The sequence below is a fragment of the Triplophysa dalaica genome, chromosome 21, assembly GCF_015846415.1.
Source record: "Triplophysa dalaica isolate WHDGS20190420 chromosome 21, ASM1584641v1, whole genome shotgun sequence".
Taxonomy (NCBI): Eukaryota; Metazoa; Chordata; class Actinopteri; order Cypriniformes; family Nemacheilidae; genus Triplophysa; species Triplophysa dalaica.
The window spans coordinates 10,847,497-10,861,917 of record NC_079562.1 but is presented as its reverse complement, the minus strand read 5'-3'; the positions used below and the strand labels follow the sequence as shown (position 1 = coordinate 10,861,917).

Below are 14,421 nucleotides of genomic sequence, written 5' to 3'. Positions count from 1 at the left end.
TAATTACTCTTAATGTATAGTTTACTTACAGTAAAACAAAACCCTTTTTTCTACAGTATACATAAGTGTGAAGAATTGTTAGTAAACTGTGTACTTACCGTGATAATATTAATTATTATTAAAAACAGTTACAACTTTGTAATAAAATCACATTCTTTAATCAATATCAATAATTTGAAATTACAAATAATTACTTAATAAGTAATAATGGCTTAAATAGAAAAACATACTGTAAGAGGTCTTACTTGAGCAAACAACTTCTTTAGAAATTGTCTTAAATGTTTACTTTAAGGCGCATGTGCAAGGACAAGTGGGCAAATTACAAATACATTCAAGAAACCAAGTTAACTCCAAGATGGCAAGAAATCTGGGAACATCTTCAACAGTCAACTTTGAGATGCAATGTAATTCCAGACCTAAACCAGGACTGAACCACTGAAAAGGCATGTTCATTTACAATCAGAGTATGATGAAACAAATTTGCTTAGTTATCTTTAAATCTTCCAAGGATTCTAAAAGTCATTCAGGTCTGACGGGATCAAAGGAGTTTAGGTGGTATTTTGTACTGCTTTGCGCCCTTTTTTGCTGCTTTGGACCCACTTTCAGGATGTACACCCGGCAGGCAACTGTTCTAAACACAACAAAAATGTATCACCTTATTTGGCTTGGAAAAATTAAATAAACTTAAAAATGTAAGAGATGCAGAAAGTGTGTGTGGGGGTTTGTGTGTTAGAGATGCAGAAAGTGTGTCTGAGTGTGGGTGTTAGAGATGCAGAAAGTGTGCATGTGGGCATGCATGTGTGCAAGTGTGCCTGGTGTCAGTAGCCATCTAATCTTCAATAATGATCCTGTTCTTATGTCTTCTGTCTTTGTTAGAGGTCTCCTCTTCTACTTTAGAACATAAATAGTAAGGGAGTAAGAAAGAAAATTAATAAGTTCTCACTGATAAGGCAAGTAGCAGTCTAATAGACTGATTTCACCCCTCTTCCATCTTGAAATCGAAAACGAGAAAGAGGTGGGAAGAAACCTGTAAGGACAGATAGACTACAATAGTTTGGACTAACGTTACCAGATGGTGTCAGTGACATGAATAAACAAATGATGTGTTTACTTTAAAAACAACATTGGAGCGGAACTCCTGTCTGACAACATCTCAAAGACGCTACGCACCATTTCCCTATTAAATACAAACTTTATCCATATTCTGTGTTCCTGTCTCTCAACTGCTAAAAATGGTACTGCTTCCAAATGCATAGACTGTATCATAGACCTGAATGATACAACTAAATAACAATTTATGTTAAAGTCAGAGAAAAAACCTTATCGTGATTTAACCTAAAGACAATATAATTAATGAGCAAAACCAACTCCTAAAGTTCGGGCTACTTATTAGATCACTTCATTTACAGTTATTGTAAATGAAATGATTGATATACTCTGCCTTACTGAAACCTGGGATAAGTCAAATTATTGTTTCGGTTGAAATGAGTCTATTCCACCAAGCTACAGTTATATGCATGAGCCACGTCCGGTTGGTCGAAGTAGTGTTGTCGCAACAATCCTTAGAGACTTTCTTAACGTAACTCGAAGAACAGAGCAAACATTTAATGAGTAAGTAGCATTAGATCATGAAAATTACATTTCATCCAGTGTGTTATGTTGCCGTGTTTGAAAGTAAGCAGTCTGCCAAGTTGTAACCCCGAAGGTGAATAAATAACGAAGTTATTGGCTTGTAAAAAAGGGAGTCGACTCAACTCTGAATCACGCAAACGAGACGTGAACTATTACCGTCGCGTATCTACGTCACTAGATATAGTCCCCGCCTACGTTTTACCGAGACTGGCGCGAAAACTTAACTCTCCTCCCCCAAAACACTGTCGCTCGTTCGTGATGCGTGTGCCTTCTAAAACCTGTGTTCTACGTTGTGAAATTAAGTGCGTCTTATTTAAACTACCAAAGGAAGAACTTCTGAGGGAACAATGGTTACAATTCATTTTCAAATGACACCAAAGGATTATAACCCCAGGGTTTTACCGTGAGCGCGTAATTTCACCAAAGATTTCTTAAATGATCTTAGCACGTTCAATGCAGGACATTGTCACAGTCACCAGGGGGAGTGCCCTCTCGAATCCACTAGAGGGCACTCCCCTCCTCACCCGGACTGTCATTGCACATTACACTTCCCAAAACCCATTGCTCGGACTCACTGCACACTGATCATTATCACCTGTGTGTAATTATCTCATTACCCCTGTCCATATAAGCCTGGTTTGTACTCTCACTCATTGCGAAGTCTTGTTTTTTGTGTTGCACTGCATTTCTTAGCGTACTTCTATTGGATTATAGTAAAACGCAATGTAAATTGCTTTGGATTGAAGCATCTTCCAAATGCATACATGTCAAATAGTCTCTTCCACACAAATGTGTATTAACAAACTAGATAAAGGAAATCACATTTAAATTGTTACATATATGTTATCCCTGTAACAGCATCCTTAACAAGTATATGCAAAATATTGAAAACAAATTTAAATTTGGTGCTAAAAATCTACAATCTTTTTTTGTTGTGGATTTTAATGGCTTTATTTTGTATCTATAAAAAACTAAAAATCACTCAAAATTTGCTCTCAATGTCTGGCTGTGATAAGTTATTAAATTTTGTGTTTATTTGTTCCTTCTTTGTTGTTGTTTGTTTTTTGTTACGGTCATTCTTTCTTGCATGGTTATGACTTTTGTTAAGTCTAAATCTCAATATTGACCTCAATAGTTTCTGTATGTTAAACTTAGTTAATAAAATAATAATTTTCACTGGAAACGTGTCAAAATACGGAAGTAAAAACGATCGTAACTTCCGGTTGATGGGGGCCAAACGCTCAAGTTTTTAAGATTCTCAAAGACTTTTATTTTGAAATATTTTGTATCATGCGTTCATTTTCGTTCTTCAAATTTTGGTGTAAAGGTTTTTGGAAGGGTAATGACGTTTGAACAGTTATTGGTAAAAATGCGACACCCATGTGAGATGTCTCTCATGATATTCAGGAGAGCGTATGTCACAGCGTCAACTGCAAAAACAGCGAATTCTGACCAAAAAGTAGGATTGAAAGCAGCAGACATCGCGAGAAAACTTCGGAGTGAGAAACAGAAACAGACAGTTATCAAAAAAGAGGTCGGCCGAGTATGCTTTTTGAAACATTTGCCTGTTTACTGTTATTACTGTAAGTGCAACACGTTCAATGTCCCGTTTTTCTTGTTTCCATTTCAAAGGTTCCGGTGTCGCCTTTACAGACGAGAGTAAAAGAACTCCAACAGTTCACGCAACAACTACAGTCTGTGCACCCTAGTGTATTTGCTAAGGCACTTTACAGGAGCATCCTTTATCAAGACCAAAACATACTAGTCGTAAATAAACCCTTTGGCGTGCCTGTTCATAGTAGGTTTGACAGCTCATAGTTATATATCTAATAATATGAATTTTAAATACATTAACTCTGCATTCATTCTCAGGTGTAGATGGTATCAGGAACAGCATTGCGGAATGTCTGCCTTTGCTTGCTAAAATAACCGATGACATGCAAGCAGGATCAAATTTTCACATCTGTCACAATCTGGAGAAAGATAGTACCGGAGTTTTGATTTTGGCGAAAACAAAGGAAGCTGCTGAACATGTGCACACACTCATCAGATCACATCAAATACAAAGAAAATACTTGTAAGTTAAAACTTTAGTCCTCGATGACTGTATTGCATGTATGGGTAATTGCATTTCTATTCTCTAAACTGATCTAGGAGAATGTAGTGGGTCACAGTACAATAACATAATCTTTTACTTAAATTTACAAACGAAAACTTATTGTGAACAGACTCCCATACTATAACCCATAATCCCAATCCTGTTTTTATTTGTCTCACTAAGAGTGATTACTGTGGGCGTGCCTGTCCCATCTGAAGGTGTGATAGATATTCCCATAATAGAGAAGGAAGTTATGGGACCTCAGCCGCACTTTAAGGTACCTGAACATTTTATGTACAATGATGGTCACCTATGGAGCTGCTTAAATGTAACATAAAAAATATAGGAAAATAAATAAAGGAATATATGATCTAATTAAATATCTATCTTCTCTTAATTTCTAACCCTTATAGTTTCTTTATTGAAATATTCTAAAATGTAATGGTCATTTTTCTTAGATGGGTCTAAGCCCATTGTTCAGAGTATGTGAAGGCGGAGATGGAGTGACCAGGGTAAGAGCTCATCGACAAGCAGAGAGTGCAGTCACACAGTATCGAGTTTTAGACAGCACCAATGGCTGCAGCTTGGTGGAACTGCGGCCTGTCACAGGTACTGAATAATATTATGGGAAAACCATACCAGAGTTGAATCCAAGAATATTGTTATTCAGAACTCTGACCTGATCGTTTATCAAATTTGTTTCAGGAGTAAAACACCAACTTCGAGTGCACATGGCCCTTGCTTTGGCCTGTCCCATTCTGGGAGATCATAAATATGCTAACTGGAATAAACTAGCACCTCAGGTATGATAAATATGACACAACTTCATATCAAGCTTTACTTAAATATATTTTACAGGTTACAGATAACTCCCTAGGTTCATAATTCAAGATCTTCAGATTTTTACCAAAAACATTTGTTTAGTTTACAAAATGGCATGCTTCGTGGTGTAGTGTTTTCCTGAGACATGACTCGTAGTTACGTTTGAAGACTGAGCGCACGTCTCACATTTCTGATTACAGAAGCTGCCAGAGAGTGCGCTGCGACGGCTGGATCTGGTACAGAGTAAAACCCGATATCTCCCGCTTCACCTCCACTCCCGAAGGATTGTCTTGCAAGGGGTCAAAGGTCATCATGAAATCACAGTGTCCTGTCCTCTTCCAAAATATTTCACCAATGCTTTGAAGAAACTACAGATCCCACTACCAGGAAAGGAATGTGACTGATCACTCAACTAAATGTTCAAGATCAGCTGCATTGAGGTTAAGAGGAACTGCTTTAATGTTGCAAATAAAGGATATTTATAGATAATTTTTTTATGGCATTGTGTAAAGTGTTACAACTTTAATTAAAAGGAAAACTGGAAATGTTTTATTAGCGGACAATGATTTTGTTTTGCAAATCGTTCATAAAACCACTCTTGAATTGACTGCGACACTTACAATTTACAAAATGGTTTCATAAACGATTTACCTAGAAATGTATTAAACTCAAGATGAACAAACAAGGCCCAGTGTGTGTTTGAATGCTTTAAGACAGTGGTTCTCAACTCTGGCCCGCAAGATCCATTTTCCCCTTGAGTTTAGCCCCAACTCTGATATAAAACACCTGAACAAGCTAATGAGATTCTTTATGAATAGACGCGTTTAAATCTATCAGATTATGAGTTTTATGTACCGCCATTCAAGTGCAGATTGCTCCGATTACTCTCGCGGTACTTTAATGGGATATGCCAAACAATCTGCGCAGCCCAACATTAAATTGAATGCGTCTGTTCATAAAGTCGCTGATTAGCATCTTCAGGTGTTTAATCAGAGTTGGGGCTAAACTCTGATTAAAAAAAGGGAACTCGCGGGCCAGAGTTGAGAACCACTGCTTTAAGATCTGTGTAAAGGAACCGTCCTGAAGAAGTAAAGAAAAACACAAATGCCAGTGCAGAAATCTCACTGTACAAAAAGGCATGTTTGAAAACACAGGCTTCAATTCTCTAGCCCCACTATAATATCAATACATATCAGATTACCATAGATGCATGTATGGTTTTATATAGAAAAATAAAAACAGAACCAAAACATCCTCATGTGTTATACACTCCTCAGGTATGTGGGCTACTGAAAGCTCCTGGGGGTGAGCGAGGGTTGTGTTACATGTTTGTTGAAGTGTGTACAAGTGACCATCACATGGTTTTCAAGCCCAATTCAATAAATGAGCTTGAGATCCATTCAGTTCATGTCTTATTCAAAAAAAAAAAAAAGTGCGAACAAGAGAGACCGCATCAGTATGGGGGATGGAGCGTAACATGGCAAAGAGAGAAAATGCACACAACAGGAGATCCGTGCCAATACGATTCAATGGACAATAGGTGAACATAGAAATAGGCTTCTGTATCTAAAAAAAAAGGCTTGAGTGTCCAGTTCATTGAAAACCTCTTTGTTCCCTCTGTAATAATTATAAGGAGACACTGCAGAGGCAACTTGATTTAGTCTCTTTGAGAAGAGAAATGAAAAGGGAAAAGGGGCTTTCTCTCATTTAATCTTGCTTTGTTTTCCCCATCTTCTCTCAGTGTACGCTGGCCTGCGCAATGGAGATTATCTCCTGGATTTCCCGCACCACCATGATACGTGTGAGCATGTGCTCCAGTTGCTCGCTCGTGATTGGCTGAGTGGAGTACCAAATAGGGCTGTTAGGTGCTACGACGGGCTCTGGTGTTAGGTAATACGTGTCATTACGACCTTTGGCAGTCTGAGGGCTAAAAAGCAAAATCAGAAAGAGGCTAAACAAAAGCGGTATATATATAAATATATACACACACACATATACATATATGCATAATGTACTAGCATGTGATAAGAAGTGGCTTACCATTTAAAGAGGTAAAAGTCATAGAGTTTAATAGGGCATCGCAGTGGGTTCTCTGGGTCCTCAGCTTGCTCTGCATACATGTCATCTGTGACTATAAAACAAAAATCAAATGTTTTTAATGTTTATATCTAACTAGTTTAATTGTGATCAGCAATCAGTGTCAAGTACATTTTGACACCATTCCTTAATGTTTCCTCCTTACCTTTCTGCCCAACATGGTGGGGCCCAACTCCTTTCAGGTATCGGATGCTGGTGCTCTTGTCTTTTGGGTTGGTGGGGTTCTTCTTGGTGTGTCTGAGCACTTTGGAGAAGGCCACTTTCATATGCTGCTCTACTGTTGTCAGGTGGAAATACCTGTATAGAGAATACGTTTAACCACTCAGCAATCACTGCCTTTTCTTTGGACAGCAGGACAAAGAACAAGACACGGAGACTCACTTGGTGTTGAAGTACATGAGTGTAGTAAGTAAAGTGGATGGAGAATGAGCTCCAAGCTGCTTACACTCCCACAGCATCTCTTCAGTCACATGACTTGGAATAATGTAGCCTGCAGGACATCAAATAAACAATTACCCTACAATCATAAGATTCAAAGGATACCATTTTCAACACAAATGTTCCTTACCGAGAGGATGAATACTGGGTCTCCACTCCTCCAGGATTTTGTGTAAACACTGACAAAACCGGCCGTAGTACTGATCTGAGAAGATGTCGTCTACCCTGTTGTTCTCAAACAAGTACTAACCAAAATGGGAAAAATAAAATTAGCCATTTCAATACATATATTCTGAATTGATTATTTTATAGAATTAGTGATAATAAATGACAGTGTGCATCAGACGCGGGACATACTTTCTGTATACATAAAAACACGTAATAGAGCGAGTCAGGTTCAAATGGCTCCCCCTCCAGGCCCCGAGACTCATGGGTCATCAGGGACAGAGCCAAATTGAGCTCGCCCACTGAACTCGACACCAAATCGTCCTGAAACCGCAGTGGCTGCCGACCTGCAAAAACAGATTCAATTTGCAGCACTTAAACATCTCTGAAAATCAGGGTTTTTTGCTACAACCCTTTTACTCTGAAATCTGCTGTTCCCAAGTATAAATTTCAAGTTTTAACAATTTACTTTATTTGTCAGTGTAATCATTTACATTGATAATCGCTGCAAAACTGATCTATACGCAACGCACTTTAACCGGTCCGAAAAACACAAAGTCGTGCTGTATTTTCGTGCAGAAATCACTGTCCGTGCACGTGTGTGTTTTCCTTTAATAACCAAAGTACGCAGCTGCGCAGTGCGCACATAGGCACGCAGAGATGACAACACGCGACTGATGTAGCCTATGAAAACATGACAAAACTAAAGTAAGTTTCTAAATAATCATATAATCTAATAGATCATCTTTTTTTGACTCGATCATTAATGGCCCATGTAGAGAGACATTAGAATTTGTTTGTACAAAGCAGGTAAATGGTAGCTGTAAGGAGAGGATGAGTTTGGGGGAGGTAAGACTTGATAAAAAAACTACTGTAATGTCTGACACCTGACTGGCTGGGGATGTCGAGGAAAAATGTCTCAGGATAACCTTTTTGTCAAGTCTAAAAAATTGCAATGTTGCTTAGAAAAACATTTGTGTTCTGTGCTTGCAGAAATTAAATTATTATTTAATTTACTAGATCTAGTTTAGGTCACAAAATAAAAAGTTAGCAGTAACTATGGCTGAGATAACTGTGCAATTATAGGCAGTACAGTTTAATGCAGAACAGTTGGTTAAAATTAACCAACTTTGTTTGGGCTTGGCTGTGAAACCAGAATATATATATATATATATTATTCAAAGATAAAATATGCTCTTAATACTATTTGGAGCCATACAATGACTGGTTTCTTGAAATACTGTAATTATAAATTATTGAAAATGTGTAATTATTGATTGTTATCAATGTGTAATCAATGCAGATGTGCACGAAAAAAAAACTCTCTGCTTTCATTATTTCCATACATGCAACCATGTTAATAAAGTTTGTTAAGTATGTTGAAAATTCTTTAATATTTTCAAATACATACCGTTTACCTTCCCCAGTATTGTTGCACTGTAGGAATAGTGGATTAAGGAAGGGGAAGTTTGTTTAGTACATTGTGTTGCACATTTCTTGCACACAGCAGGATTTTAAGAAAAATAGGGATAGAGAAAGTAATGGGGACCTGTGCCCCAGTAGAGCTTTAGGTCTAGCGACGTCGCTGCTGGAAACTTGAAGATTTTCAAGAATTATTAGCACAAATAAAGAGATACATCATAGTTAACAGAGCATTTATAGAACACAAACTCACGTCCAATAGGTGCCAGCTTATTTTGTTCATTTTTATCCAGCTCTGCATTTTTGCGCTGAACCCAAAGCCTCCAAACCTCCAGCCCCTCCTCAGGCTTCAGTGTGTTGGGCAGAATGAGCTCAGGGGGAGGTTCCACCTGTGGCTCCACCTCTGTCTGAGCAACACAACAAAACATAAATGACACAAATAATAATGTATTTCACCTTAAAATACACCCGTTCACCTGTTGAGAAAAAACTTATTTACATCAAATTCTTCTAAACCAATATGACGACTTCTCTGCAACACAAGTCTTAGAATAAATAACAAAAGTCAATAAAACCTAGTGCCATCAAGAAAAAAATATATAGAAAATGTGTGATTTATGCATTTATAAAGCGGAGTTTAAAACAACATGATGGTAAATAAATGCTGGCATAATTTCATATATAATCTTCCAATCATTTTCCTTTCCCAGTACATGAAACCAGAAAATATATATATTTTTAAATATAAAATATGCACTTATATAAATCAATATGATATTATTTGGAGCCATACAATGACTGGTTTCTTGAAAAACTGAAATTGTAAATTCTTGAAAAGATGTAATTATTAATGATTAATGTAATGATTGTTACCAGTGTTTAATCAATGCAGATGTGCAAGAAAAAAAAATCTCTCTGCTTTCATTATTTCCATACACGCAACCATGTTAATAAAGTTTGTTTAGTATGTTTAGATTATTTAATATTCATGCTAACCTGCAGGTGGAGCTGTTGTTCCTGAGCCTCTGAATCCTGTATGTGTTGCTGCGGATCCCATATGTGCAGGGCCTGTGTAGTCCCTGAGTAAGCACCCCCCACAGTCTGCACTGCTACAGGGATGTGAATATTTCCATTCATAAACTGTGCAGGGAACAGCGAATGTACAACTTCCTCCTGCGTGGTCACTCCTGAGCCAGACATCGGGACTGCCACTGCCCCGGCCTGAGATATACCAGCTATCATCTTATCTTTGTCTTTATCCAGTGCGGTATGTGAGGCCTGCACTTGCACGGTGCTATAGGCCTCCTGAGGGATGGCGATGTGGGCCACGCCTTGCTGCTGTGGAGCAGAGTACACGGGGATGGTCCATGTCTCACCCGCTGGCCCTGTGATGGTACCGGTGGTACTGTACAGGTGGGTACTATCGACGGTTAGCAGGTCTGGTCGGAGTGACAGGTAACCTTGCTGTTGACCCTGTGGGATGGCTAGTACAGTAGCGAGCTGTTGTCCTTGAGGCAGAGAGTAGGAGACAACAGTAGGCAAGTCCACCTTGCGCTTCTTAGCAGGCTGAAGGACAGCAGGTGACACCCCAGATCTTCTGTCCACCTCTCTCGGGGAGCCCTGTTGCTGAGAAGGTGACAGGGCCTCGACCGTCTGGATCTGAATCTGCTGAACCATCTGGGTCTGAATCTGCGATAACAAAGAAACCTTTTGTAGATTTCTCTAGAACTAATCAACTGTAAAATATGACTAGTTTTGCATATACTGCTGTATGAGCATTACCTGCTGCTGCTGTTCTTCTGTAAGATCTGCCTGCTGTACCAGCTGTGTTGCGGCAACCCCTTGTAGGAGCTGTTGGGTAGGTGAGGCTACGTGAAGTACCTGGCCAACTGTTTGACCCTGTTCCCCCTGAATCTGAACCTGCCGGTAGGAGACGGAGAGATATTTAAAACATCTTTCCATGAGTACATTTTTCGTTATGAAGAAACATTTTTAGATTTCACATGGTTAAACACAGTTCCTCTGTGGGCCAAGGATTATACAGTTTACTAAAATATATCTGTTAATTTAAATCAAATATCCCCCTAAATAAATAAAAAATGACTAAATGAAAATTTTAAATACCCTGAAAGAAGTTAAGGCACTAAAGTTGCAAAAAGTTGATCCACTAAATTATTAACTGCAAATAAATCAAAACAAATCTAATAGGAAAATTATACTTGTAAAGCAATATACAAATACACAAATAATAATTTCTGTACAATTTGTAACAATTTTTTCATTAACATGAAAACTAAAAAATAGCAAATTGAAACTGTAAATAAAACAAAACTACAACTCTGCTGTGGGAAAGCTCAGAATAATTTTTATGTCTACAAAACTCCCCTTTAAAAATTTTACTACTTTTCTTACTATAAATATAATTTATACATCAAAAATATAATACTAACTAACTAACTTTGTTCTGTGGAGAAAAGATACTAAATACACTTTTAAAAAGCCTACAAAAGACAAAGCAGTCAGTTTAATGACGGCAATTGCTGAAAGATCATTACGAGAGACGACACCAGACACCATGCCAGAAACCATGATCTACTTTCTAAATTAAATAAGAGAGGTTTATATTCAATTCAGAAGATATAAATGTCCGCCACTTGGCTTTAAGCATCAATTTGTTTTTTGTTTTCTTCATGATTCCCAATAAGTCTTTTGAGGACAGAGATGGGAAACATGACTGCTACAAAAAGCCTGTCTTGATTTAACTTCCAAAGCAGCTGATCCACTGTAAATGCCAGTGGCAAAGACAATCTCACACAACATCAATTTTCAAAAATCTGATTTTTTTTCATTAAATATCTCAAAGATACATCCCCTTAAATAGGTTTGATCTGTACTAAAGGTGGTCAGTAAGTGCTGAGCTGTTAATGTTATAAAACTGTTCTGTACATCAGAGAAGCGTAAATAGAAAAGCAAGAGTCAGACCTGTACTTGGATCTGCTGTTCAGATGCTTGGTGTACAGCTGCAGCCAGCTGTGGCGAGATCTGTGTAGATGTCACCTGCACCTGCTCAAAGATCAAACAGAAGATACTGTTAGTGGCTTCCAACTAATAAAAGGAAAAATAAACTAGAAAGTGACTCTCTGCCCTACCGGACATGCTAACTCAAGCAATGACCCTGCCACCTCAGTGCTGTCTGTATAGATACAGTTGGAACCCTGCTGGTAAACCATAGTTGTGGTGGTGCCAGTGGTCTGCTGACTAAACTCCTGCAGAACCTCAGGGCCTTTGGTAGCAAGCGACTCCAGAAACTCTTTCATGCGGTGCTGAGGTACGGTGCGTGCTTTTTGCCGCACATACTCGTCGAACGAGATCGCACCGCCTTCAATGGGCTCATTCATGACAGGTCAGTCCACCCTGTACTAGAGCCTGGAACACATGGAAATTACACTATTAACATATCACACAACTGGTACACACAATGATATGATGTTTCACATGATCATAAAGATGTTCTGTTTTAATGACTTATGCTAAAATTTGTTTTGCAAATTAATATATATCTAGCCTACATATAAATCAGAGGATTTTTGACCGCCATGGTATATAGCTTATCAAATACAGACTCAAACAACTAGACTAACAAATCAGTCAAGAATCTACATGTATAAATGAAAATGTATAAAACCTTTAACGTTACTGTAAATCCTGCATAGGCTTAAAGTCATCATAAAAAGCCATTTAATGCATCTCTGCATTATGCAGAAGATCTTATTTCAGATAGAGCACCAGTAGACAATATAAGATAACTGTAAAACCTGTATCCACCCTTTGCAGCACGCAAATAATGTTACAAACTGGGCTTTGCACGTGGTTTGTTTTTTTCTAGCGATTAAGTACACATGAATCGAAATGTGTGTATGTGCAAAGAGGATTCACTGAGATACAGCTTCTAACCCTTCTGGACTTTGGACCCTTCAAGCAAAGCTAACGTTACTAAAATGCAATGATGGTCCTAAACACGAAGCAAACCTTACAATGAGTTATCAAACAGTACACAGATAAACTATACGGACTACAGATGTGTAACCAAAATCTGAACCAGTTTTGCCCATAGTGAATCACACTCAATGCTTTGCAACGAAAAAATGTTAGCATCAAAGCTAACGCGCTAACCTTTATCAAACACAAACCCCATATCATAAGATGCAGACTATCACTTGCATTGAGCCCTAAAATATAGCTTTATTCTTCTACTGAACTGAATTAATTCTTGCTCAAACAGTGAACGTGTATCCGTGCGAGCAGTTTTGTAGCTAATATGAGCTCGAATGCTAACATAGCCGCGCATCTTTCCATGCTACCTTAAATAAAAGCCGAAGCAATTTCCGCCAAAACACGCCGTTCAAAAACAAAAACCACACAAAATTTCGCCGTGCACACGTAAACCCGGTTTGCTCGTAGAAAAGTCGTTATTTTTGTGCTCAAACGCCTGTTACAAATTTAAGTATGATTTATGCCGTGACGTGTGCTTATTCTACCACACACATAAATCCAACCGATAAAGCGCAGCCTCGATCACCCAACCGCGTGCAAACATATCCTACCGTATTGGGAAAAACACGAACACGCTGATTGAACGGTTCGGATGGCTGTAAAATATTGTTTTTTAATAACTGTGTTTTCGGTAGAGCTGACGGAAGTAGGCCTGCTCTGACAGTGCTAGACCCCGGGCTGTCCTGTAGCGTGAGCGCCGTGTCGGGTGAAGGCGGGGACGGAATCGCAGCTCCCCCTTCCGGCTCAACTACTGCCGCGAGCACATTCAGAATGCCATGAACGCGGAGCTCTCTGCAGATGGCTCGGTTACGCGCACCCACCGAATGTATATGCACTAGTTCACTTCTATACCTTTGCATAAAGATGACACTTAATAAGCGTCCCAAAACAATATTTATCATTTTTACATTTATTTATGTATAAGTAATTTATTGAAATGCCTTTTCCATACACTTTGCCAATCAATTTGTTATAGATCATGTAGGTTTGGACTTATTAATATACGTAGATTTAACATATTTCAGTTAGATACAGAAAGTATTTAATACTTCCGCAGTGATTCACGTATAACAATTCACATTACTGAACAAGGTAAACGTTTAAGTTGTCATTCAGCGTTGGTCATTTCAGCGTGCTTGTGCCTTTAAGCAGAGCTTCATTCACCCCAGTCCGCCTTAAAGCGCCAAGCATGTGTCTGTGAGGGCCTCCCCCTGATCGCTCTGCAAAAGACTGACTGACTGAGCTCTTAAGGTGGACCGGGAGAGATATGCTGTACATCTATTAATTGTGCAACTGTTATGAGATCATAAAGAGTTAATTCCCACGGTCTGTCTCTTAACCCCAAAATGACCCGGTCTTGTAATTTGGATAAATGTAACATTATTTACGAGCTATTTATTATTTTACATAACATGACAAATTATAGTAACATTGGCAATACATAATTAAAATAGCATATATTTCATGTTTAAACTTAACACGATCAACTGTTTAAACAATTGAACATTCTTACAGTATATAAACAGATAAAACATTTTAAACAAAACTATGTACAACAAAATTAAATGCATTTTACTGACATCAACTTGACAAACCTTAGAATTATTATTATTATGGACTTTTAATTGCGTTTCTTTTTTATATCAACACATGTTGTCTTGTGAACAAAACAGATTGGTATGCCACAATACTAA

At 38.2% G+C, this 14,421-nt stretch overlaps 2 protein-coding genes across 2 annotated transcripts; one reads left to right on the top strand and one right to left on the bottom strand.

The window, feature by feature from the left end:
* The first annotated feature begins 2,919 nt into the window (after positions 1 to 2,919).
* On the top strand, positions 2,920 to 5,099 carry rpusd4 (RNA pseudouridine synthase D4). The gene is made up of 7 exons (XM_056735180.1): positions 2,920 to 3,166; positions 3,265 to 3,430; positions 3,505 to 3,709; positions 3,914 to 4,007; positions 4,189 to 4,339; positions 4,436 to 4,533; positions 4,753 to 5,099. The coding sequence occupies exons 1-7, from the start codon at positions 2,975 to 2,977 to the stop codon at positions 4,954 to 4,956; spliced, it is 1,110 nt and encodes a 369-aa protein (XP_056591158.1). The 5' UTR covers positions 2,920 to 2,974; the 3' UTR covers positions 4,957 to 5,099.
* A 572-nt stretch (positions 5,100 to 5,671) lies between these two features.
* qrich1 (glutamine-rich 1) lies at positions 5,672 to 13,504 on the bottom strand. Its single transcript, XM_056735179.1, has 12 exons — positions 13,279 to 13,504; positions 11,824 to 12,100; positions 11,657 to 11,737; positions 10,457 to 10,594; positions 9,671 to 10,363; positions 8,928 to 9,081; positions 7,445 to 7,599; positions 7,218 to 7,332; positions 7,031 to 7,139; positions 6,795 to 6,946; positions 6,593 to 6,683; positions 5,672 to 6,479 (listed from the first exon to the last, which is right to left on the bottom strand). The coding sequence occupies exons 2-12, from the start codon at positions 12,070 to 12,072 to the stop codon at positions 6,290 to 6,292; spliced, it is 2,127 nt and encodes a 708-aa protein (XP_056591157.1). The 5' UTR covers positions 12,073 to 12,100; positions 13,279 to 13,504; the 3' UTR covers positions 5,672 to 6,289.
* Between the last annotated feature and the right edge of the window lie 917 nt (positions 13,505 to 14,421).

Coding starts and splice junctions, on each gene's coding strand:
- rpusd4 (XM_056735180.1), top strand. CDS start 2,975: ATGACGTTTGAACAGTTATTGGTAAAAATGCGACACCCATGTGAGATG. Junction 3,167..3,264: donor AGACAGTTATCAAAAAAGAG/GTCGGCCGAGTA, acceptor TCCATTTCAAAG/GTTCCGGTGTCGCCTTTACA. Junction 4,008..4,188: donor GACCTCAGCCGCACTTTAAG/GTACCTGAACAT, acceptor CATTTTTCTTAG/ATGGGTCTAAGCCCATTGTT.
- qrich1 (XM_056735179.1), bottom strand. CDS start 12,072: ATGAATGAGCCCATTGAAGGCGGTGCGATCTCGTTCGACGAGTATGTG. Junction 10,595..11,656: donor AACAGCAGATCCAAGTACAG/GTCTGACTCTTG, acceptor TCCTACCGGCAG/GTTCAGATTCAGGGGGAACA. Junction 7,600..8,927: donor TAAGCTGGCACCTATTGGAC/GTGAGTTTGTGT, acceptor CTGTTTTTGCAG/GTCGGCAGCCACTGCGGTTT.